This window comes from Sinohyriopsis cumingii, chromosome 16, assembly GCF_028554795.1.
Source record: "Sinohyriopsis cumingii isolate HCF-2022 chromosome 16, ASM2855479v2, whole genome shotgun sequence".
NCBI lineage: Eukaryota > Metazoa > Mollusca > Bivalvia > Unionida > Unionidae > Sinohyriopsis > Sinohyriopsis cumingii.
In genome coordinates this window covers 76,194,954-76,213,403 of record NC_142976.1, presented here as the reverse complement: position 1 = coordinate 76,213,403, position 18,450 = coordinate 76,194,954, and the positions used below count along the sequence as shown (strand labels likewise).

The 18,450-nt window shown below is 35.0% G+C and overlaps 1 protein-coding gene and 1 long non-coding RNA gene across 4 annotated transcripts in view; one reads left to right on the top strand and one right to left on the bottom strand.

Annotated features, from left to right (window-relative positions):
• Nucleotides 1-3,603, bottom strand: part of LOC149780833 (uncharacterized) — a 16,955-nt gene extending 13,352 nt beyond the window's left edge. The window contains exon 1 of the long non-coding RNA XR_016415152.1: nt 3,270-3,603. This is a non-coding gene — a long non-coding RNA (uncharacterized LOC149780833). The remainder of the gene's footprint in view (nt 1-3,269) is intronic.
• On the top strand, nt 3,384-18,450 carry LOC149780832 (protein-L-histidine N-pros-methyltransferase-like). Of its 3 annotated transcripts, none has more exons than XM_089937895.1 (7): nt 3,384-3,477; nt 8,705-8,924; nt 11,645-11,835; nt 12,367-12,467; nt 14,193-14,301; nt 15,744-15,925; nt 16,946-18,450. In XM_089937895.1, the coding sequence occupies exons 2-7, from the start codon at nt 8,727-8,729 to the stop codon at nt 17,158-17,160; spliced, it is 996 nt and encodes a 331-aa protein (XP_089794021.1). In that variant the 5' UTR covers nt 3,384-3,477; nt 8,705-8,726; the 3' UTR covers nt 17,161-18,450. The 3 variants fall into 3 exon arrangements, with proteins under 3 accessions (XP_089794021.1, XP_089794019.1, XP_089794020.1); XM_089937893.1 differs by lacking the exon at nt 3,384-3,477 and adding an exon at nt 3,640-3,764 and having other exon boundaries at nt 16,946-18,449; XM_089937894.1 differs by lacking the exon at nt 3,384-3,477 and adding an exon at nt 3,653-3,725.

Genomic DNA, 18,450 nt, shown 5'->3' with positions numbered 1-18,450 from the left:
TTTTGACAAGACAATTGTGGGAGTTGACAAACTTGGCAGATTTCATTGGGACCGTTCTGGTGGCCTAAGTGGTTAGACCTTCTGCCTTGGATGTGGGTGTTTGAGGGTTTGAACCCCAGCTGAGTCATACCAAAGACTTGTAAAAATGGTACTAACAGCTGCCTTACTTGGTGCTCAGCATTAAGAGGCTAGTATAATAACTGGTTGGCCTGGTGTCAGGATGATATGACTGGGTGAGACATGATGCTACATGCCTGAGACATGATGCTACATGCCTGAGTCATGATGCTACAGTATTAGACATATGTAGTAATATGACTAAAAAATTGCTAAAGCTACATTAAAAATCCAAATCACACACACACACATTTAATTGGACCACAAAGTCCTGCAGTTTCATTGGCCAGCATAATATTTATCAAGGAGCCTACTCATTCACTGCCTGTAGCCATGTTAGGACTTGGAAGTCCACAAATCCTGGATACTTATAAATATTACAGTTTTAAAAAAATGTTGGTTAGTTTAATGGCACTTATAACATATGATTGGCTATATCATGCAGACAAAATGGGACCTAAGTGTCTTTACTAAGGACACACTCAGACAGCTGACTCAGAATGGCTTTGTTAGGTATCAAACCTGCAACCATGGATTAGTAGTCCACCATTACAGAGTTACCATGATTCCTCATTTAAAATGAAACTATATGTTCAAAATACATGTATAAATATTTATTCCCTATTTGCTGAAACTTTATTCAAATATTTACAATATCATGTATGCATAAGAAAATGCAAAACTGACCTTGATATTGACTCCAAGATGGATGTGAAGACTTGGAAAGTGTCGTGTGAAATAAAGGATTGATAGATGAATGAAATTGGACATCTGTCACATAGTTGTTACACTTTACATATAGAGTCTGCAGTTTAATATTTTTCATATGTCAACATATTAACATATCACTTTATGAATTCCAATTTTTCCATAGGCAATTGACTCTGATCCTACCCAAACATAAATGTCAGAATATCTAAAATGGGTGGGAAGGGTCAGAGGAAACTTGCATTACCCAGTTTAGATAAGAATGTGGACAAATAACGGTGTCCCAACTGATGAATTTAGCCAATCAAAGCATTGTTCCAAATCAAATAATGCAAATATCTGGTCACAAATACATTACATCTGGAATTACTATAATTGACAACATTTTTAGATTGAGTACAATTTCTGCATGTATCAATCATCCCATCACATAAATATCCAACAACTCGAATCCTACTTCTGTCAACAAGACCTCATCCATAGTAGTGGAATTTGCACACTTGAGTATAAAAAAAAAACATTCTCATCAAAACTTATGCAAATTTTGGATCTAAGCTAACCCAAGCCAGCTATGTGACATCACAGAAATTTCCGTCTCAGATACAGTGTTGAAAAATGTTACTAGTTATTGTACTGTGAATTCTTAATTCAACTAGTGTCTGGGACTGTTTTGTTTCACACACAACAAACAAAATTAGCTCTTCTTTCTCTCTAAACCATTTCCATTAAAATAAAAACTATGTGATAAACAGAATCTCAAATGGAAGTTATTCAACTTGTTTCATAAATTCATTATTAAATCATTACCCATTTGAGATCTTCTATGTATGTAAAAGAAGCATGTGATACTGTACATATAAATGCTAAATAATGATGCAGATATAAATTCTAAATGATGCAGATTTATGTATTCATAATGCAAACTTGCTGAACATAATGTAAATTGAACTGAACATGACCTCTCTCTTGCTCAGTTTGTTTTTGATTGCCAGTGGGTGACTGTCTTACAAACCTAATACAATTAAAATTTGATCCCCACTGTCCTTTGTGAAGTCCAATTATATTCCTAGGCCTGGAATCACGGTCCCACCCCTGGCCCTTGGAGGTAGGCCCACCCAAGTTTTCCGACCGTTTGGGGTTACTTTTTGGACAGCCTCTTTTGAAATGCCCTATTTCTCCGCACTTGTAAGAAGATCTTCCCTTTGTTTCGTTTTTCCTTGCAGATTTTGCCTTCAAATCTTTTAGTAATGTCTTGAGTTGCGCAACTTCTCCCTTAAGCCCCTGGATATCACTTAACCTTACATCAAACACTGTCACGGTTCAGGCATATCTTCTCAAATCCTTTTGCTGAAGTTCGGCTCTATTAAAGGCTTCGAGTTCTACTCCAATCTGAATTGCTTCATCAAGGGTTTTAGTGCGTGCCTGTTATATTCCTAACCTAAGTTCGCTCTCAGTTAAAGAATCGATACATTGCTCCTTCGACAGTGTTTCGAGTAATTCTTCTGGCGCCTTGGGATATGCTTGGGAAGCGAGACGGCATATCGCTTGTCCCAATTCTGGGAGTGTTTCATGTTCTCTTGTAAGGCGGCTTTTTAGTTGTACTCTGGAAATTTCCGTTTGGTTTTTTGGCGCGAACCTTCTTTCTAGCAAATCTATGAGCCTGTCATAATCTTGAGTTCCAGATCCCAGTAGCTGTTGGGCCTGACCCCTGAGACTCACTGCTAGATAAAGCCCTTTCTCTTCCTGAGTCCATTTGTTTATCGCAGCACACGTACTAAAATGCGCTTGAAAGTCCATCAGTGGTGTGGTACCATCGAAGGTTTGTGGCGTTACAAGTGGTCGTTTCAGTTTATTTTGTTCTGAAAATTCTAATCTTCTTTGGAGAGCTTGATTTCTTTCCCGGGGTCTCGATGGCGTTATTTGATGTTCAATTACGATAGTCCTGCGTATACTGTCTTCTATTTCACGTTCCCGAATTTCATTAATAATTCTTTCTTGTGCACCCATCATTGACCAGACTGTCTGTGATTGCGCCATTTTAATTTATTCCTAAGATTTTCCAGGGTTTGCAGCTACTTTACAAAAAAAATAATCCCATCGCTGCAACCAAAACTGTGTAGCATGCAATACGGTCTAGATCTTACAACGGACTCTCATATACTAACATAACTTCTAGATTTTCTCAGATTTTTTTATCCTCCCAATAACTTTTCCTGAGAATGACATATTACAATCTTTTCCAAGATCACAAGGTCATTAACCTTACATCTGAAGCCTATAACAATATCACTGCCTAAAGAACACGCACCAGCCAGTCTCTTTCCTTAACAGATCGTTTCTCCATTTTACGGCGCCATTAGACAAACACACTGACCTAGTGTGATCTCTATCACTTAACAGGCTAGCTTTGGGAACTATTTACAAAGTCAGCGAAGATACCTTACCACAGGAGGAAGAAGCAGCTCCAACACACACCAAACGCGACCTTGTTGGGCTATATATCCACAGCAGACGCTGCACGATCACCAACCGGGACATCTCTCATGGGCACACTTTCATCGTCTCTCGAGGCTAACGGATGCCAACAACAAGAGGTCTATTTATGATGGATACGGACAACCAAAATGTACTCCTAGTAAACGTTTTATTTATGTAAATATACATTTTGTGGCCTGAAATATATTTTACCTTTAATGTAAAAAAAAAAAAAAAAAATTAAAAGGAAGAGATTTTAGAGCTACAACCACATTATTCGTTTTACTTGCCGATTGCCACACCGTGTACAACCGTAAGTATATCTTGATGCCCAATCATTTTTGTAGGCGCTTGAAACTATCGTTTCACAGACTGAGACTTCTTACCACGTCGAGCACTGCTGCATCGCAAGGAAAATATAAAATGTTTGTCCATTTATGTGGTACAGGTGTCGGTTTTTATAAGTAAGATGATGTTTTATTTTATATGGATACAAAAATGTAATGCTTTGGGTGTTATTTTATGTAAGAATGCGGAAAGTATGCATGTATCTTATTTTCGAGTCTGTAACATACCTTTAATTATATTAAATCTTTAATAATCTATTGATAATAGTACAGAGGGGATTTTAAGAATGTATACGTTATTCTTTTACTTATACTTCTGTAATATTAATGTCACCCTTCTTTTTTACTGAACCATTAAAGTGTATTGTTGTGTTTGAGGATATGGAAAGTGCAAAGAAACCCGGATTATTTAGTCATTAAATTATTTATACTAAATAGTTAATTTTAAAAAATGTTTGGACCACCTGATTTTCGATCGGCATTTTTAAAAATATATTTAAATATAAATGCGAGATACGTACCCTTTTACCATATGTGAATAAACACTATGTGCAATGCCACCAGGTGAAGTTGAAACAGACTCACGTTTTAGATTTAAAAAAATTAAAATATTTTTACGACCTTGCTGGCCAAAGGTTTTAGATGGACATTTTCAGTGGTCATCATTTTACATACTCGGGAACACATTTTTGGTAGAAACTCTTGCTACTGCAACATCTATAAAATCTCTTAAATGCCTTCAACTTTCTTTGGAGTAATGCACGTTAATGTGTATTTTGGTATTTATTTATTACTGTTGATGTCTTACATTGTAGGACTAAGTATTTATTATACATGTACCAGTGTTACATCTGAAGGAGAAGTTAACAAATCTGCCTTCAATTTTTTTTAGCACACATCTGTTCACACATTTGTTGGTGTTTGCAATGGCCAGAGTCACTAAAGGTGATACAAACTTTGAAATGGCAATTAATTTCCATTTTAAGCAACAAATTTGTCAGTCAAAACACTAAAGGTTGGAAGTCTTTTGACCTAATGTACAAAGTCACTGGGCCACATGTGCAGTGTATTTTTGAGGTTAAATTAATGTCATAGGAGACATTAATGCACAGCTTGGCATTTAATCAATGAATTATTAATCCAGGGATCGTCCTGGGCTTCGCCAATGTTGCAAATTGCGAATTTTTTTCCTTATTGGCGACAAAAATATCCCATCTGGCGATTTTTTTGGCGACATACTCTTTGGTTATTTAATTTGTACATAAAGTCATGGATTTGGACTGGATAAATTAAAAGGGAGAACGAAAGGAAGCCACAAACTTGACTAAGCAATGCATTGGAATCAATCTGTTACACAAATGATCCTTTGTTCGTATTGACAACCCCATATTTACAGTGCATTGTTACATCATAATCTGCTTATGCTGACATCTGGGCTGAGTACTGTATGCTGCGATACAGTCAATCATGCTACCGCACTATACCTACAACTGACCGACTTCTGAAGACGCGAATAGAACAGATACAATTAATTGTATGGCTAATCCTTCTGTGTTTTTTTTTTTTACATATACCAATAGTTTTGCTGAACCTTCATAGAAAACTGATAACCTTTGAAGTACCGACTACTGTGTATAAATACAAAGTAAATGGAAAAAATCTCAATCACAATTACATCTGTCGCCAGTGCAGCCTTTTACTCATTGATCTTTTCCTTTTGCCATCAATCCCGTGTTACGGCTGCAGAGACTTAAACTCCGCAACAAGAAATAGAAAAAAATAAAAAAAAAAAACAGTTTTGCATAATTAATAATAATTATTTATTTCTCAAAATACAGGAGTGAAAGAATCCCTAAATTGGGTGTGAATTTATGCTTATATATACGGTCCAATATTGCCAGGTGTTGACTCGTGTAAGTTTCATTCGTGGGAATGGAGATCCTATTTTTCTTGTCGAGAAAATTTATACAGCATTCAGTGATCATTCTTGGGATTTAGGAAGCAATTCTCTACAAGCTTTGTGAAGCTAGCCATGGGGGGGGGGGCTGCTGAGAGACTACTGGTGTCACCTGTCAGCACTGTGGACTGTGAATGTGGATTCAGTAAGATGAACCTCATAAAAACTGACATCAGAAATAAGCTCTGCATCTCATCTCTCGAGAATTTAATGAGAATCAGCATGTACAGATGTGAAAAATTAGACTTTGAAACTGCATTCAACAAGTGGGCAGCCCTACATTCGCGACGGATCTTCATGTAACACTTTGTAACATTTTGTTAATGCTTGTTGTAATTAAAGTATTAACTAACCCATCTTTTGTAATTTTCATTGCCTGTTACATTAATGGACTAAATTAACACTTGGAAAAATGTACACTACTTGTTTTGGCGACACTTTTTGAAAATTGGCGACAAAATATTGAGGTTGGCGATTTCTTTGGCGACAGTTTTTTAAAAGCCAGGACCATCCCTGTAATCTGAAAAGATAAATCATTCATAATAAATAGGAATTATTATAATAAATGCCGGTAGATAATGAGTGAACAATCAAGTTAAATGAGAGTAAAGTCTAGAATAGATAATTTCATAGGGAAACTCGTTAAGTGAACCTGGTATTTGTATATATCAGGATTTTATGGATTACTTGAGGTTTTAATAAAACACCTGCCATTGGGATCCTATGTTCAACACTGCTATACCACTCCAAGATCAGTTAATTGTAGCCTGTCTTTTGCACAGTTTTGCTTGTTGCTATGTCCTATACTTAGTTCACCATCATATTAATACTTGGCTCATGAAGTTGTACCATTGACTGGGTTTCCATTTATGGATGTGCCAACACATTTTATGCCCAACTTCTTCTCAAGGACATCCATAATTATAGAACTGGACAGCAATGGATTTATCTTTCCAGTATCTGTTTACCCAAAAAATAAACTCCTGTCTTTGCAATGGTTCCAAAATGCAACCTGTTTCTGTCCTAATTGAAGAGCAAGTTAATTGTGCTTTTAATGGATTGAAAATATCCAATAAGGAAAGCAATGCCAACTTTTGGATTTTTTCCTGCTTTGTCATACATATCGTATCAACCTTACATGGACTTTAATGAGGGAATAACTGAATCTAAGGTGTTAGTCATTAGTGTGGCATATTCTTTTCAAACCGATGGTCAAAATTACATTTATTCCCAGTTGGCATACCTAATGCGGCTAGCATTCAAAAGGATCTCTATTATATCTTGCTAATGTACATGTTTTCTGAATCTCAGCTGTACAGTATAGCTGATATTATGCACTGAAAACTAAATTTGTATAATTCTCAGTGTTACTTTGTGGCAGACATCAAGGGTACATAATGATATGCTTGTAACTTTAAGTTCCTCCGAGACTAGAACTACTCAGACTGTTAAATACCATACATAACTTTGTAAGAAAACTTCACCAATTTAAAGCTTGAAGTAGCAATGAGCTATACAATGTTGTACTGGTGATCTTGAAAAAAATAAAATATTAGAAAGACTTGTGATGTACATATTAATTAGACTTTAGAAAGTTGTCCTGCAATGAGCATAACTATTTATAACAATGATGTTTCTGACAACATTATTCAAAGTTAGATTAATAAAGAACTTTGTTAGGCATCTTGTTTATGGTCTTGAAAAAGCAGATTGATAAATTTTACAAGTCTTATAAAGCATATCTCCATTCATATTCGGTCATTAGTAGACTCTAATGATAGGAACAGAGTGCATTTTGTAAATGTTGCACATTAAGTTTTTGATTTTGATCTTTTAATTAATAAGATTTTTTCTAAAGTGTTTTGAGTGGCTTATCATGCTGTTTTGAATTGGTTGTCATGCTGTTTTGAGTGGCTTACCATGCTGTTTTGAGTGGTGTGCTGAGATCATCCATAATAATTTGAAATTTCTGTCCCAAATGGGAATATCACAAACACAGTCTGGATCGATGTCCATAAAGGTTAAAAACTGCTGAGTGAGAGAGAGGGATTTAGAGAGATATTAAATACTTAAATGTTTGAGTAGTATGACTTCCTAAATTTTCAACCAAGAAAGTATTTTACTTTAAAAACATAATTTCATGGAACATCTGCCTTTAAGTCTGGTTGCTGATTCAACATGGCCTCCTTATTCAAATAAACAAGCAATGTTTATTTGACATATGCTATAAACATGTGTTCAACTGTTGGTGGTACAGTCGTTCAGTACACATGTATATGATCAGCATAAAATACAGATACGGTATGGAGATAACAGGTGGAGAGAGCAAAGCATCAGGAGAATATGATCTGTGTTGGAATGTATTATATGAACAGATGTTCTCAGTGTTCTCATTGCTTAAGAACCCTCAGCTTTCAATAAACTCAACATTTATATATGCTAGGTTTTTTCTAGAATTAAAGACTAATAAGAGATTTTCTAAGATTATCATACAAAGACATATGAATAGAAAACAGTAGTTGTACTCAATGTAGTTTTCTAAAATCACTTTCATTCATGCCTTTCATTTCCAGCATATCTAAACATATAAAATTATTTCCTTTTGTAATTTTTTGATGGTTACTGAAAAACTAACATTTGCCACAGGATGATGTTGAGTGCAGTCCATGTGGGTTTATGGTGGGACACAGTATTCCACATATGAAGGATCTTGATGAAAAACATTATCTCCTCAGAAAATCTGAATTTCTTAAAGTTTTGTGATCTCCACCCTATAACCATACACATATACTTTTCATGAAAGACATGTTAAGATCTGCAACTAAAATTGGTTTCTGGGTTTATTCATACCATTTTGGAACTTGGCCTGTAGGCATATATATTGTTTTGGTTGGAGTGAGATAAATTGGAGAGTACCGATACTGTTTATATGTGCTACAAACATTATGGTTTTAATATGAATATAAATGATTGAATCTGTTTTTTGGTCAGGTTTGAATTTGGATAGAGATAGAGAGATTAAACTTCTATTTTGTTCAAGTTTTTTTCAGTTTAAAAATGTGTGCCAGTATGTTCTATAGAATCCTTGTTTCCTTTACAGGTGAAAATGTAGATTGTTGTACATGATGCCCATGGTTAATTTGGAATCTTTGAAAGCTGGACTTACCTCCCTTGCCTTTGCTCTGCTCATTTGCTGCCAGATTGATCAGGTGGCGACATCTATGGCTTATTTGGGGTCGTATGGACGCAACTCTCTAGCCAGAGCCATGTATCAACGAATGCTAGTTGACAGCCAACACAAAATAGATGATCACCATTATGTAAGCATAATAAAATGCAATTATCTTGCTTTACAGTTTTAAGATTACGTATTCATGTCATCAATTTATGAAGCAAGCAGCATTTAGACATGTCATTCATATTAAGCAGGAGAAAAAGGTCAGGAAAGTTGAGGGAGGATTCAGATATCAGACAGCACCATTAAAGTAACAGGGTATAAAAGTCAAACTAGCAGTGAAAATCCCAATCCTCATGACACCAGGAAAATCCTCATCCACCAGGTTTCTAATGATGCCAGGAAAATCTCCACCTTCCAAGTTTCTAATGATGCCAGATAAATCCCTAGCCTTAATGTTTCTAATTATGCCAGAAAAATCCCCAACCCCAAGGTTTCTAATGAAACCAGGAAAGTTTCTAGCATTGGGTTTCTAATTACACCAGGAAAAATCCCCAGCCCATGGATCTCTTTTGACTCCAGGAAAATCCCAAGCCCCCCCCCCATGTGTTCCTAATGGCACCAGGTAAATAAAATGGCCCCCATGATGTCCTTGATTTTGAGACACATGATATTTTGATCATAAGTTTGTTCATTTATCGGTACTTGTCATATTTAGTGTCTTAATACTAATGAAAATTGCAATTTCTGAATCTTAGGACTAATAGTCACATGATAGACAAGTAATCATTTTAGCAAATTAAGCTCTCTATTTGAAACAAATTATTTTCTGGCGAAAATGCAGTCCAAATACCTTTTCTTTAGCTATTTAAAGATAAATATCAATACATAATACCATTAACTATTTCATGGTGATAACTTAATCCATTGCAACCACTCTAGATTGGTTAGCACAAAGATGGATCTAAGATCAATTCTGGCGTTTTATGGATCAATTGTAGTGAAGGTAGAATATGTAGGAAGGGTGACACAAAGGGAATGCTAAAAACTGGTTGGATATCAGTAGCTGCTTTCATGGAGCAAAGACATCAAATGATTGGATATCAGTGGTTAATTTAAGTATTGCAACCTCTTCTGTCCCCAAAGTATGGAAAACTGCAAAAGTAACTCCTATTCACAAATCTGGTTCTAAGGATGATGCTGATAACTACCAACCAATCTCAGTACTACCAAAATTGTCAAAATTGATTGAAAAACATGTCCATGACTCATTCATGTCATATTTAACCAAACACTTGCTGTTACAACTTAATCAATCAGGCTTTAGACAGAAACATTCCTGTGAGACTGCCATGATCTCCCTAACTGATAAATGACTTCAAGCACTTGACCAAGGTAGAATAATAGGATCTGTATTTGTAGATTTCAGGAAAGCTTTTGACATGGTGGATCATGAAATCCTTTTGAAGAAACTGAAAATCTACCAGTGTGATGAAAGAACAATTAGATGGTTTACTTCTTACTTAAGTGAGAGAACACAATGTGTTTACATAAATAATGTTCTGTCTGAACCTGGAAAAATTAGAGACGGAGTACCACAAGGCTCAATTCTAGGTCCATTACTATTCATTTTATTTATTATTGACCTACCACTTTTACTAAGAGACTCAATATCATCTACAGATTTCTATGCAGATGACACAATATTGTCAGACATCCAAAACACAAAGCATGAACTCAAAATTTCTTTACAGAATGCCCTAAACAAACTGGAAAACTGGTGCATATGCAATGGCATGGTGGTAAATACTGGTAAAACTATTACTTATCTCAACATGGCAAAGAAGGACAAAGAATTAATCTTGATAGTGATGAACTATGTCTGACATGGAAGGATACAAATTTGCAAATGGTCTGTCATGATAGGCTACTTGGTGTTCTGGTAGATAATAACCTATCATGGACTGAACATATCAAACATATCAGTAAAAAAGTCAATTCAAGTTTATGGCTTCTCAGTAGGATAAGACATTTTCTCCATGAAAGGCACAGAAAACTATTTTATAACAGTTACATACAACCATATTTAGACTACTGTAATACAGTATGGGGTAATTCAAATGATAAAAACATAGCAAGGCTGGCACATCTTCAAAAAAGAGCATTTGGGCTAATATCAATCCAGAAAGAAAGCAAGGAAAATTTAGCTGGTAGGTTCAAAATATTAACCTATTAAAGACCAAATCTGTTTGAGAAAAGCCAAATTAATGTACAGGATATCTCAATATTTACAATCACTATTCCAGTATAGGCTACCTGGTAATACTCCCCACCTGCAATCCATGTCTACCAAACAGTATAAAATTCCCAAACCAAATAAGGAGTTATTTAAAAGAAGTTTCCAATACTCTGGAATAGTATTCCAGTTGAGATTAGAAATGCCCACTCTATTTCCTTCTTCCAAACCCAATATATCCAGTGGCTTCAGAGATGCACTAAAATAAATAAATTCCTTTGTATAAGGGCCTCAAGGTAGATTAGTTCTTAGCTAATTGTGTTACCATCTTTAAATAAGGTCATTATTATTATTATATTATTATTATTATTATTATTGTTACTTTTATGGAGCAAAGATGAAGGAAGATTTCAGGCATTCCCATTATGAAAGAAAAATACTGAATGCACCATCAGTTTCATGTGGTAACTTTATTGTATGGCTCTTTTTAAAAGGTATTTCAGTATTCAGGTACTTTTTCATGGCACTATTAACGAAATCTGTCCATCCATTTCTGCAACTCCAATGTAAAAAAACCCAGATTTTTTCTTCATGTTCGACTTGAATTCAAGTATTTACTCTTACAACAGTGGTACAGTGTGGACACAAGTAAATTTCCAGTGGACATTTGCAACAAGTTTATCCAGTGTCAACAAGACAATGAGACCACACAGTTCTTGAACAACTGTTATGAGAAAGCAGATTGGCTGTTCACACAGATAAGAGATTCTTTTGTGAAATCCATCCTGAGCTGGTTCATGACAAGTACTTCAATTAACGGGTAATATGACTTTACTTATATTACTTATATTAAATTGTTCTTATTTTATAAATATATCAACTTTATTATGCATTTATGTCCAGTATGGCTACCATATCAGCTGATTTGAAAATCTTATTTCCCAAGAATATTACGTTAAAAAGAAGTAATGGTCTTATCTTGAATTCATGGAAATTTTAATCAGACTGTAGACCATCAACATCTGCAAGATATTCTTATTTAAATATTAGTGTAATGTCTCGCTTGATGTTTTTTCATTAATAATGTTGTAGATTAAGCATAAATAAGCCTATATGATACTTTTCTTTCTTGGTACTTGAGGTTTATGTATACCATTTCTGACAAATATTTTGTCATATTTTCCATTGATTTTGTATGAAAAATGCTGATTTAGTAGCTCTGTCGGCTTACTTGACTTAGCAATCTGTCGATCCAGATAAAATTTAGCTTAATGATTGTGTAGTCTTTTATCATTCATGAAATCTTGTTCTCTTTTCTCCATTCTGCTGCATTAAACCATTTTCTACCCAGGCTTCTAGGCAGAGGGTCTATGTTTGTATTTTCCAAAGCCCAGTTACACAGACTGCTGAATGTTGATGTTAACTGGCGTGGAGAAAGCATGCTTGATCTTGGTATGTTGACTGCTTATTTTATAGCAAGAGTTCATTCAGTTCTAGAACTGAAAATTTATTGGAGAAATAACACACATGCACACACACACAAGGATAATTATCTGAATATAGGAGGGATTTTTTTAAAGAAAGGAAGGGCTTCAAAAAATGAACAGTTTTCATTCATTTGGATGATTTTTTGGTGCGAATTTTTGAGAACTTAGCCCAACATGTGTGCTTCCTAGAGTAGATCCTGAAGATTTAGGCATTCTTGATTCGGGTTTTAATACAACTTTTCTTGTAAAAGACGGCAGTTTACTCAAAACTTAATCAATAGAAATCATAGTTTTATTTAACCAGATGGATTAAGATATTTCAGAAATTTTATAAATGAGCAAACTATCCTATCAATGAATTATTAGTTTTTAAAAAAATATTAAAGAAAACAGTGGGAATTATTACAATTAAAACTTGTAGATAATTAGTAAACACTAAAGTTAAATGATTGCAAAAATTAGGAATTGTACAATGTAATGTGCAGCACAATATTTGTATGGATTACTTGAGCACAATATTTGTATGGATTACTTGAGTACTTAATATTGCATTTATTAAAGTAATGTATACATCCAAGGTAAAGATGATACCACACTGCAGACATCCGATAAATAGATATAAAAAAAATTTGTTGCCACTAGCGTGTCAAGTACTGTCTGGTATTTTTCTTTGCCTCTTTGAAATGGTGTGTGCCCCTCAACTAGAGAGACCACTATCTTGAGATACTACACTCTCCATGCATGTTTTTTATTGATTATTTGGTGCCATGACATGTCTTGGGAAACCAGTATTTTTGGCAGAAGAAGTGGTCTTTCAGGACAGGTTTTACTGTGCTGCATTTGATTTTGCTCAAACTGAGTTATTTTGACTTTTTATTAGGTTGATCATATTATGGTATGATGTTGTCAGCCATAAATAGTTACCAAATTTTCTGGATGGTTTTCTTTTGGTGTGAGGAAGAAACTTATAAGTTTTGGAATCAAATAGTCATTGGTCAAGGTCAGTGACAGAAAGAAGAAAGATGGTGACTGTGCAATAACTGAAGCTCTCCACCATCTATAGTTATCATCCTTTGTGGATGGCTATTCTTAGAGTGTGGAAAAGCCTATCAATTTCAGTCACAAAGGTCATGTTCCAGCTTTCTGCATCACATACTGTAGGCCCAAATGTCAAGGTCATTGTGGCTAAAATAAGAAAAATCATTTCTGCACAGTAATATTAGTTCTGTATCCAACAACTGGACCAAACCTTGTGGATGGCTTGTACTTGGTGTAAGGAAGGGGCCTCAGGAATTTGGGATAAAACAGTTAAAGTGGAAGAAAGAATAATAAAAAATTCTGCAGAGATGAGTTATTGACTTCATAATTGTATTAAGCAGGGGAGTTTGTGATGCATCAATTGATTACAGCTCTTGTAAAGTTCTATAGTATTTGATTCACCCATTGCCAATTATATATACTTTTCATATTATGATATACTATAAATCATTTAATTTTTTTATATATTTATAATTTCTGTGTTTACTGTTATGCAAGCTTGACACACCATCTGTGTACTGTTCCAGTCCTGCATTTTACAAGTACCCGTGTTAAAGGTAGTAGAGCTAAGCTCTAAGCATGTGATAATCTTCAGTACATATTATGTTTTGAACTACATAAGTAAAGATTAACAGTGTTTTTTGTTGTACAGGTGCAGGGGATGGAATGGTGACAGAACAAATGGCTGTCCATTTCAGAACTGTATATGCAACAGAAGCTTCACATCCCATGCTAAAGAGGCTGCAACAGAAGGGTTACAGGTCTGCAGTTTAATCTTTTTCTGACACAGTTGGGTGACTGGTCATTAGTAAATAAAAAAGAAGATGCCTGTTTTACTCCAGTTCAGAGGAAACAACACCATATCAAACAAGTTATTTCCACAAACTCGGAACAAAATGTATTCAATAGTGTCATTTATTTTCATTGGTCTCAATTTTCATGGTTTTGTAGAAAAGATTTTTTTGTGGGTACATAAATTCATGTTTCTGCCTGTCAATGTTTGCATATTTTTAGTGATTTAATTTTGTGTTTTAACCTCTACAAATACCAAAATAAAAGAGTAAAACTATGCCAACAGCAACAACAGTTACATGTTCATCGAACACTTTTTAAGATCAATCACTTGCACTCAACATCAGAGGGAGCTGACACATTCATAAACTCTAAGCTAATTGGTAATTAAAGTACATGTGAATGATCTCTTCCTGGAAATACTGTCCAAAAAGTTGCACTTTCTATTACTTTCGGATAACCATGTCATTAACATAGTGGTTTAAGAGTGGTAAATTCAACTCAGATCCCCAATGTTTATGATAATGTCATCTTTCCACATGTGAACCAAACACGTGACTTCGCTGCCCCTTGGTTAATACAAGCAAATAGTGTCGACATTTGATGTGTTCTGAACCCATCAGAGTGGAAAGGTGCTAACTGAATTGAAAAACAAAAGGAATCACTCCATTCCATTGTTTGAGCCTGTCTCGTGTATGAACCAACTTGAGCCACACAACTTTACAATAAATAAAGATAGGATATTCACACAACTGCTGTGATAGCCAGGTAATGGAGACCATCAGGGAAAATTTAAAGATCAGTGTACTGTATTAGTGGACCATAAAGCCTCATTAGTCATGCCAATTCATACAGAATGGATAATTGTGGCTTGCACGACAATGTGTGAAGGGTGGACCTAGTTATCCATTGCATTGAAAAAGCTGAACTTGTTTAACTGAACGATTTCACGTTTATTTACTGACAGACATTTGTGTGTATTGACGGACATGTGTACCAACAGACTTGATTGAGATTTTTGGATTCAATGGTTTTGTTTGAAAATCAGCAAAGTTTGAATGTTCAGTACTCTGTAATTAGTGTATATATAGTGTTATATACAGAGTGTTATATACATAGTGTTTCAGTAGTAATTGTGCTTCAAGCAATAGTTTGTGTTGAAAGCGTCAGCTCTGGCACATTTCACTGTTACATTACACTGGGTTGAACAAGTCATGATATAATATCCATAACTGGAACTTAGACTTTTGTGAAATGGCATGAAAATCTGATCTTTGACCATAATTTTTTTTAAAATTCTAGACAAGCAAGTAGCAGAAATGTATCTCATCTAGCAACGTTTTTACTTATCCCCTGCTGTATGATAGTGGATTTGTCCTCCCCTGTTAACTTTGTTTCAGTTTGTTTCCAGGATTTTGGATCTGAATGAATGGGATAATGGATCACAGACATTTGATTTGATTGGCTGTCTTAACTTGTTAGACCGCTGTGACAAACCAGTGTCCATTTTGCATTCCATGAAGAAGGCACTGTCACAGAATGGACGTGTTATTGTGGCTGTCGTACTACCATTTGAACCCTATGTAGAACAGAGTAAGCTTGACTGTTTGATGTTGTAGAGGTAGAGTAAAAAATGGAGGGAGGGTATATAATGGAGGTATCATATATGCTAACTTAGAAGTCCAACTGCAAGCTGCACAGATCCAGATCTGCCATCACATAATGTGCTGGCAAATCTGGGGTTATGCAGTTTGCTAGGAGTAATCAGTAGAACAAGCAACATAGACACTGACCTACCAGCACATTATGCAGTGGCAGATCAAGGTCTGTGTTCTTTTCAGATTTACTCAATTTATAAGTGAGTATATACAGAATTTAGATAATTACCATAAATTAAATATTAAACTTCAAGGAAACATGAACTAAACCTAGGGAGAATAAATCTTGAATAATATTCCTTTTTGTTCAGTTTAAGATTTGCAGGTATCCTTCACCTGACACTTACAAAATTGGTAAGAATTGTATTCATTTCTATATTAGCTGAGGTTTAGGAGTAACATTTTCTTCTTAATCAGATAAACTTGTGATGGATGGGTCTTTCTCAGACTCTAAAATGTGGATCCAGAGGGTTTGGAAAATGGTCCAAGTTTAAGGATAATATTCTTCATAAAGAAAAGCAACCATAAAAAGAGACTAAAGAACCAAAAGTTGAGACCATCCTCCTTAATGCCACTTCACTTTTATGGAATACATGCCTTGTTTTTCATACATTGCTGTCAGAACCTCTTCTAAAATATTATACATTTTATGAAATTTTAGTTGATTCAGTTTAAAAATTTTTGCAACTTAAAAAAACTAGAATGTTTTAGAAGGTATGTTTAAATGAAATCTTTTTATGTAACAGGTTTTGACAAATTAGAGTATGTACTTGAAATTAAAATTTGTATGGCAGTGGAGGCTAAAATTTCAAGAAATGTTTATGAAAATGTTTTTCTGTCACGCACAAAAAGCTAACTTGAAAGGATTTTTATTTCTTTTTTTTATATAAATTTTATGAGGGCTAAAACTTAGTTGCTTGCTTGTTTTAGTATAAAATTTTTTTTCTCTAACTAGGTACAGCTGGCCATAAGCCAACAGAGGTCATTCACTTACAGGGGCAGACATTTGAAGAGCAGGTGGTCAGCTTGGTCAAGGACGTTTTTGAGCCAGCTGGATTTGAGCTTGAGCATTTTACCAGACTCCCTTATCTGTGTGAGGGTGATATGTATCATTCCTTCTATGTGTTGGATGACGCAGTCTTTGTTCTCAAGCAAAAGGAAACAGGCTGACAGCCTGCATGACAGTTCAACCTGTCCATAGGTCATCTAGGATACTGATGTATTGAACATATGACTGATATGGCTCTGTGGTACAGAGATTGGTTATTATAAAACAGACACAAAATACTGGAAATATTTGAACACCAGCTAGAGACTGGCATAGTAGGAGGCAGTAATAATGGAATTCCACGCAATATAGGTCCCTCATCATAACACAGTCCCTGTTATTAGGAGCAGTTATGATTCATTGTTCAGTAGCAGAATTGTATTTATTACTTAATTATGAAGTGGTCTTGCTGTAAGGTGTTACACTCTATGGCTTATTTTATTTATTACTTAATTATGAAGTGGTCTTGCTGTAAGGTGTTACACTCTATGGCTTCCAAGGACAGTATGATTCAGAGGGAGTTCTGTACTGTGATATGGACCAAAGACATGATAATATGCTATACATCTATGAACATCTACCAGGACCAGGACACAGTAGGATACTGTGGTAATTGAACACCTTGAAAACAAGATACTGTGATATATTGAAACACAGACACAAGACACTGTACAAATTTTAATGCTTTCAAGAAAATGCTAGTGAGGAAATGATTGGAGACTGACAAGTGAACCGCTCACCATTGAACAGTCACAAAAAGATACTGTACAGATTTGTACACCTGTTAGATATTGGTCATTTTAGGATACTGTGACGTAAATCACTTAGCAGACAAGTCACAGTGATAAGGAACATGGATTCAGTTGAATACTGTGCATAGTTTGAAGACCCATTAGGGAAGTCACTGGGATAGAATTGCACTAAATGCAATATTAGGTGTGTAAAATCAAACAGACTGATGTAATATCAAACAGTAGCTTGATAAGATACTGTCAGTACAGAAATACTAAATACATTTTGTTCCAAGTCGGAGGAAAAAACAAGTTTTATATGGTGTAGAGATATGTTGAGGTCAAGACACATTTGTAAGTCATATGAATGAGTTCTTTCCCCAAGCTTGGAACAAAACATGAATGTGGTTTTTTTATTTATTACATACCCCATTTTTTGTATTTTTTAAATATTGTTAGCTTTGCTGTATGAATGATATTCAAAAGAAATTATGATTTTTAATAGTTTGATCGCAAACAAATCAACACATGGACACCTCATAAGATGTGTAAGAAGTTCCAATCTGGGTGTGTGATACAGAAATATGGATTGGACGGCTGTATCCAACACCAGATCAAGCCTGCATGTAAGATTAAATGAGTATGTAATAACAATGAATACCATACAGACAGATCAAACCT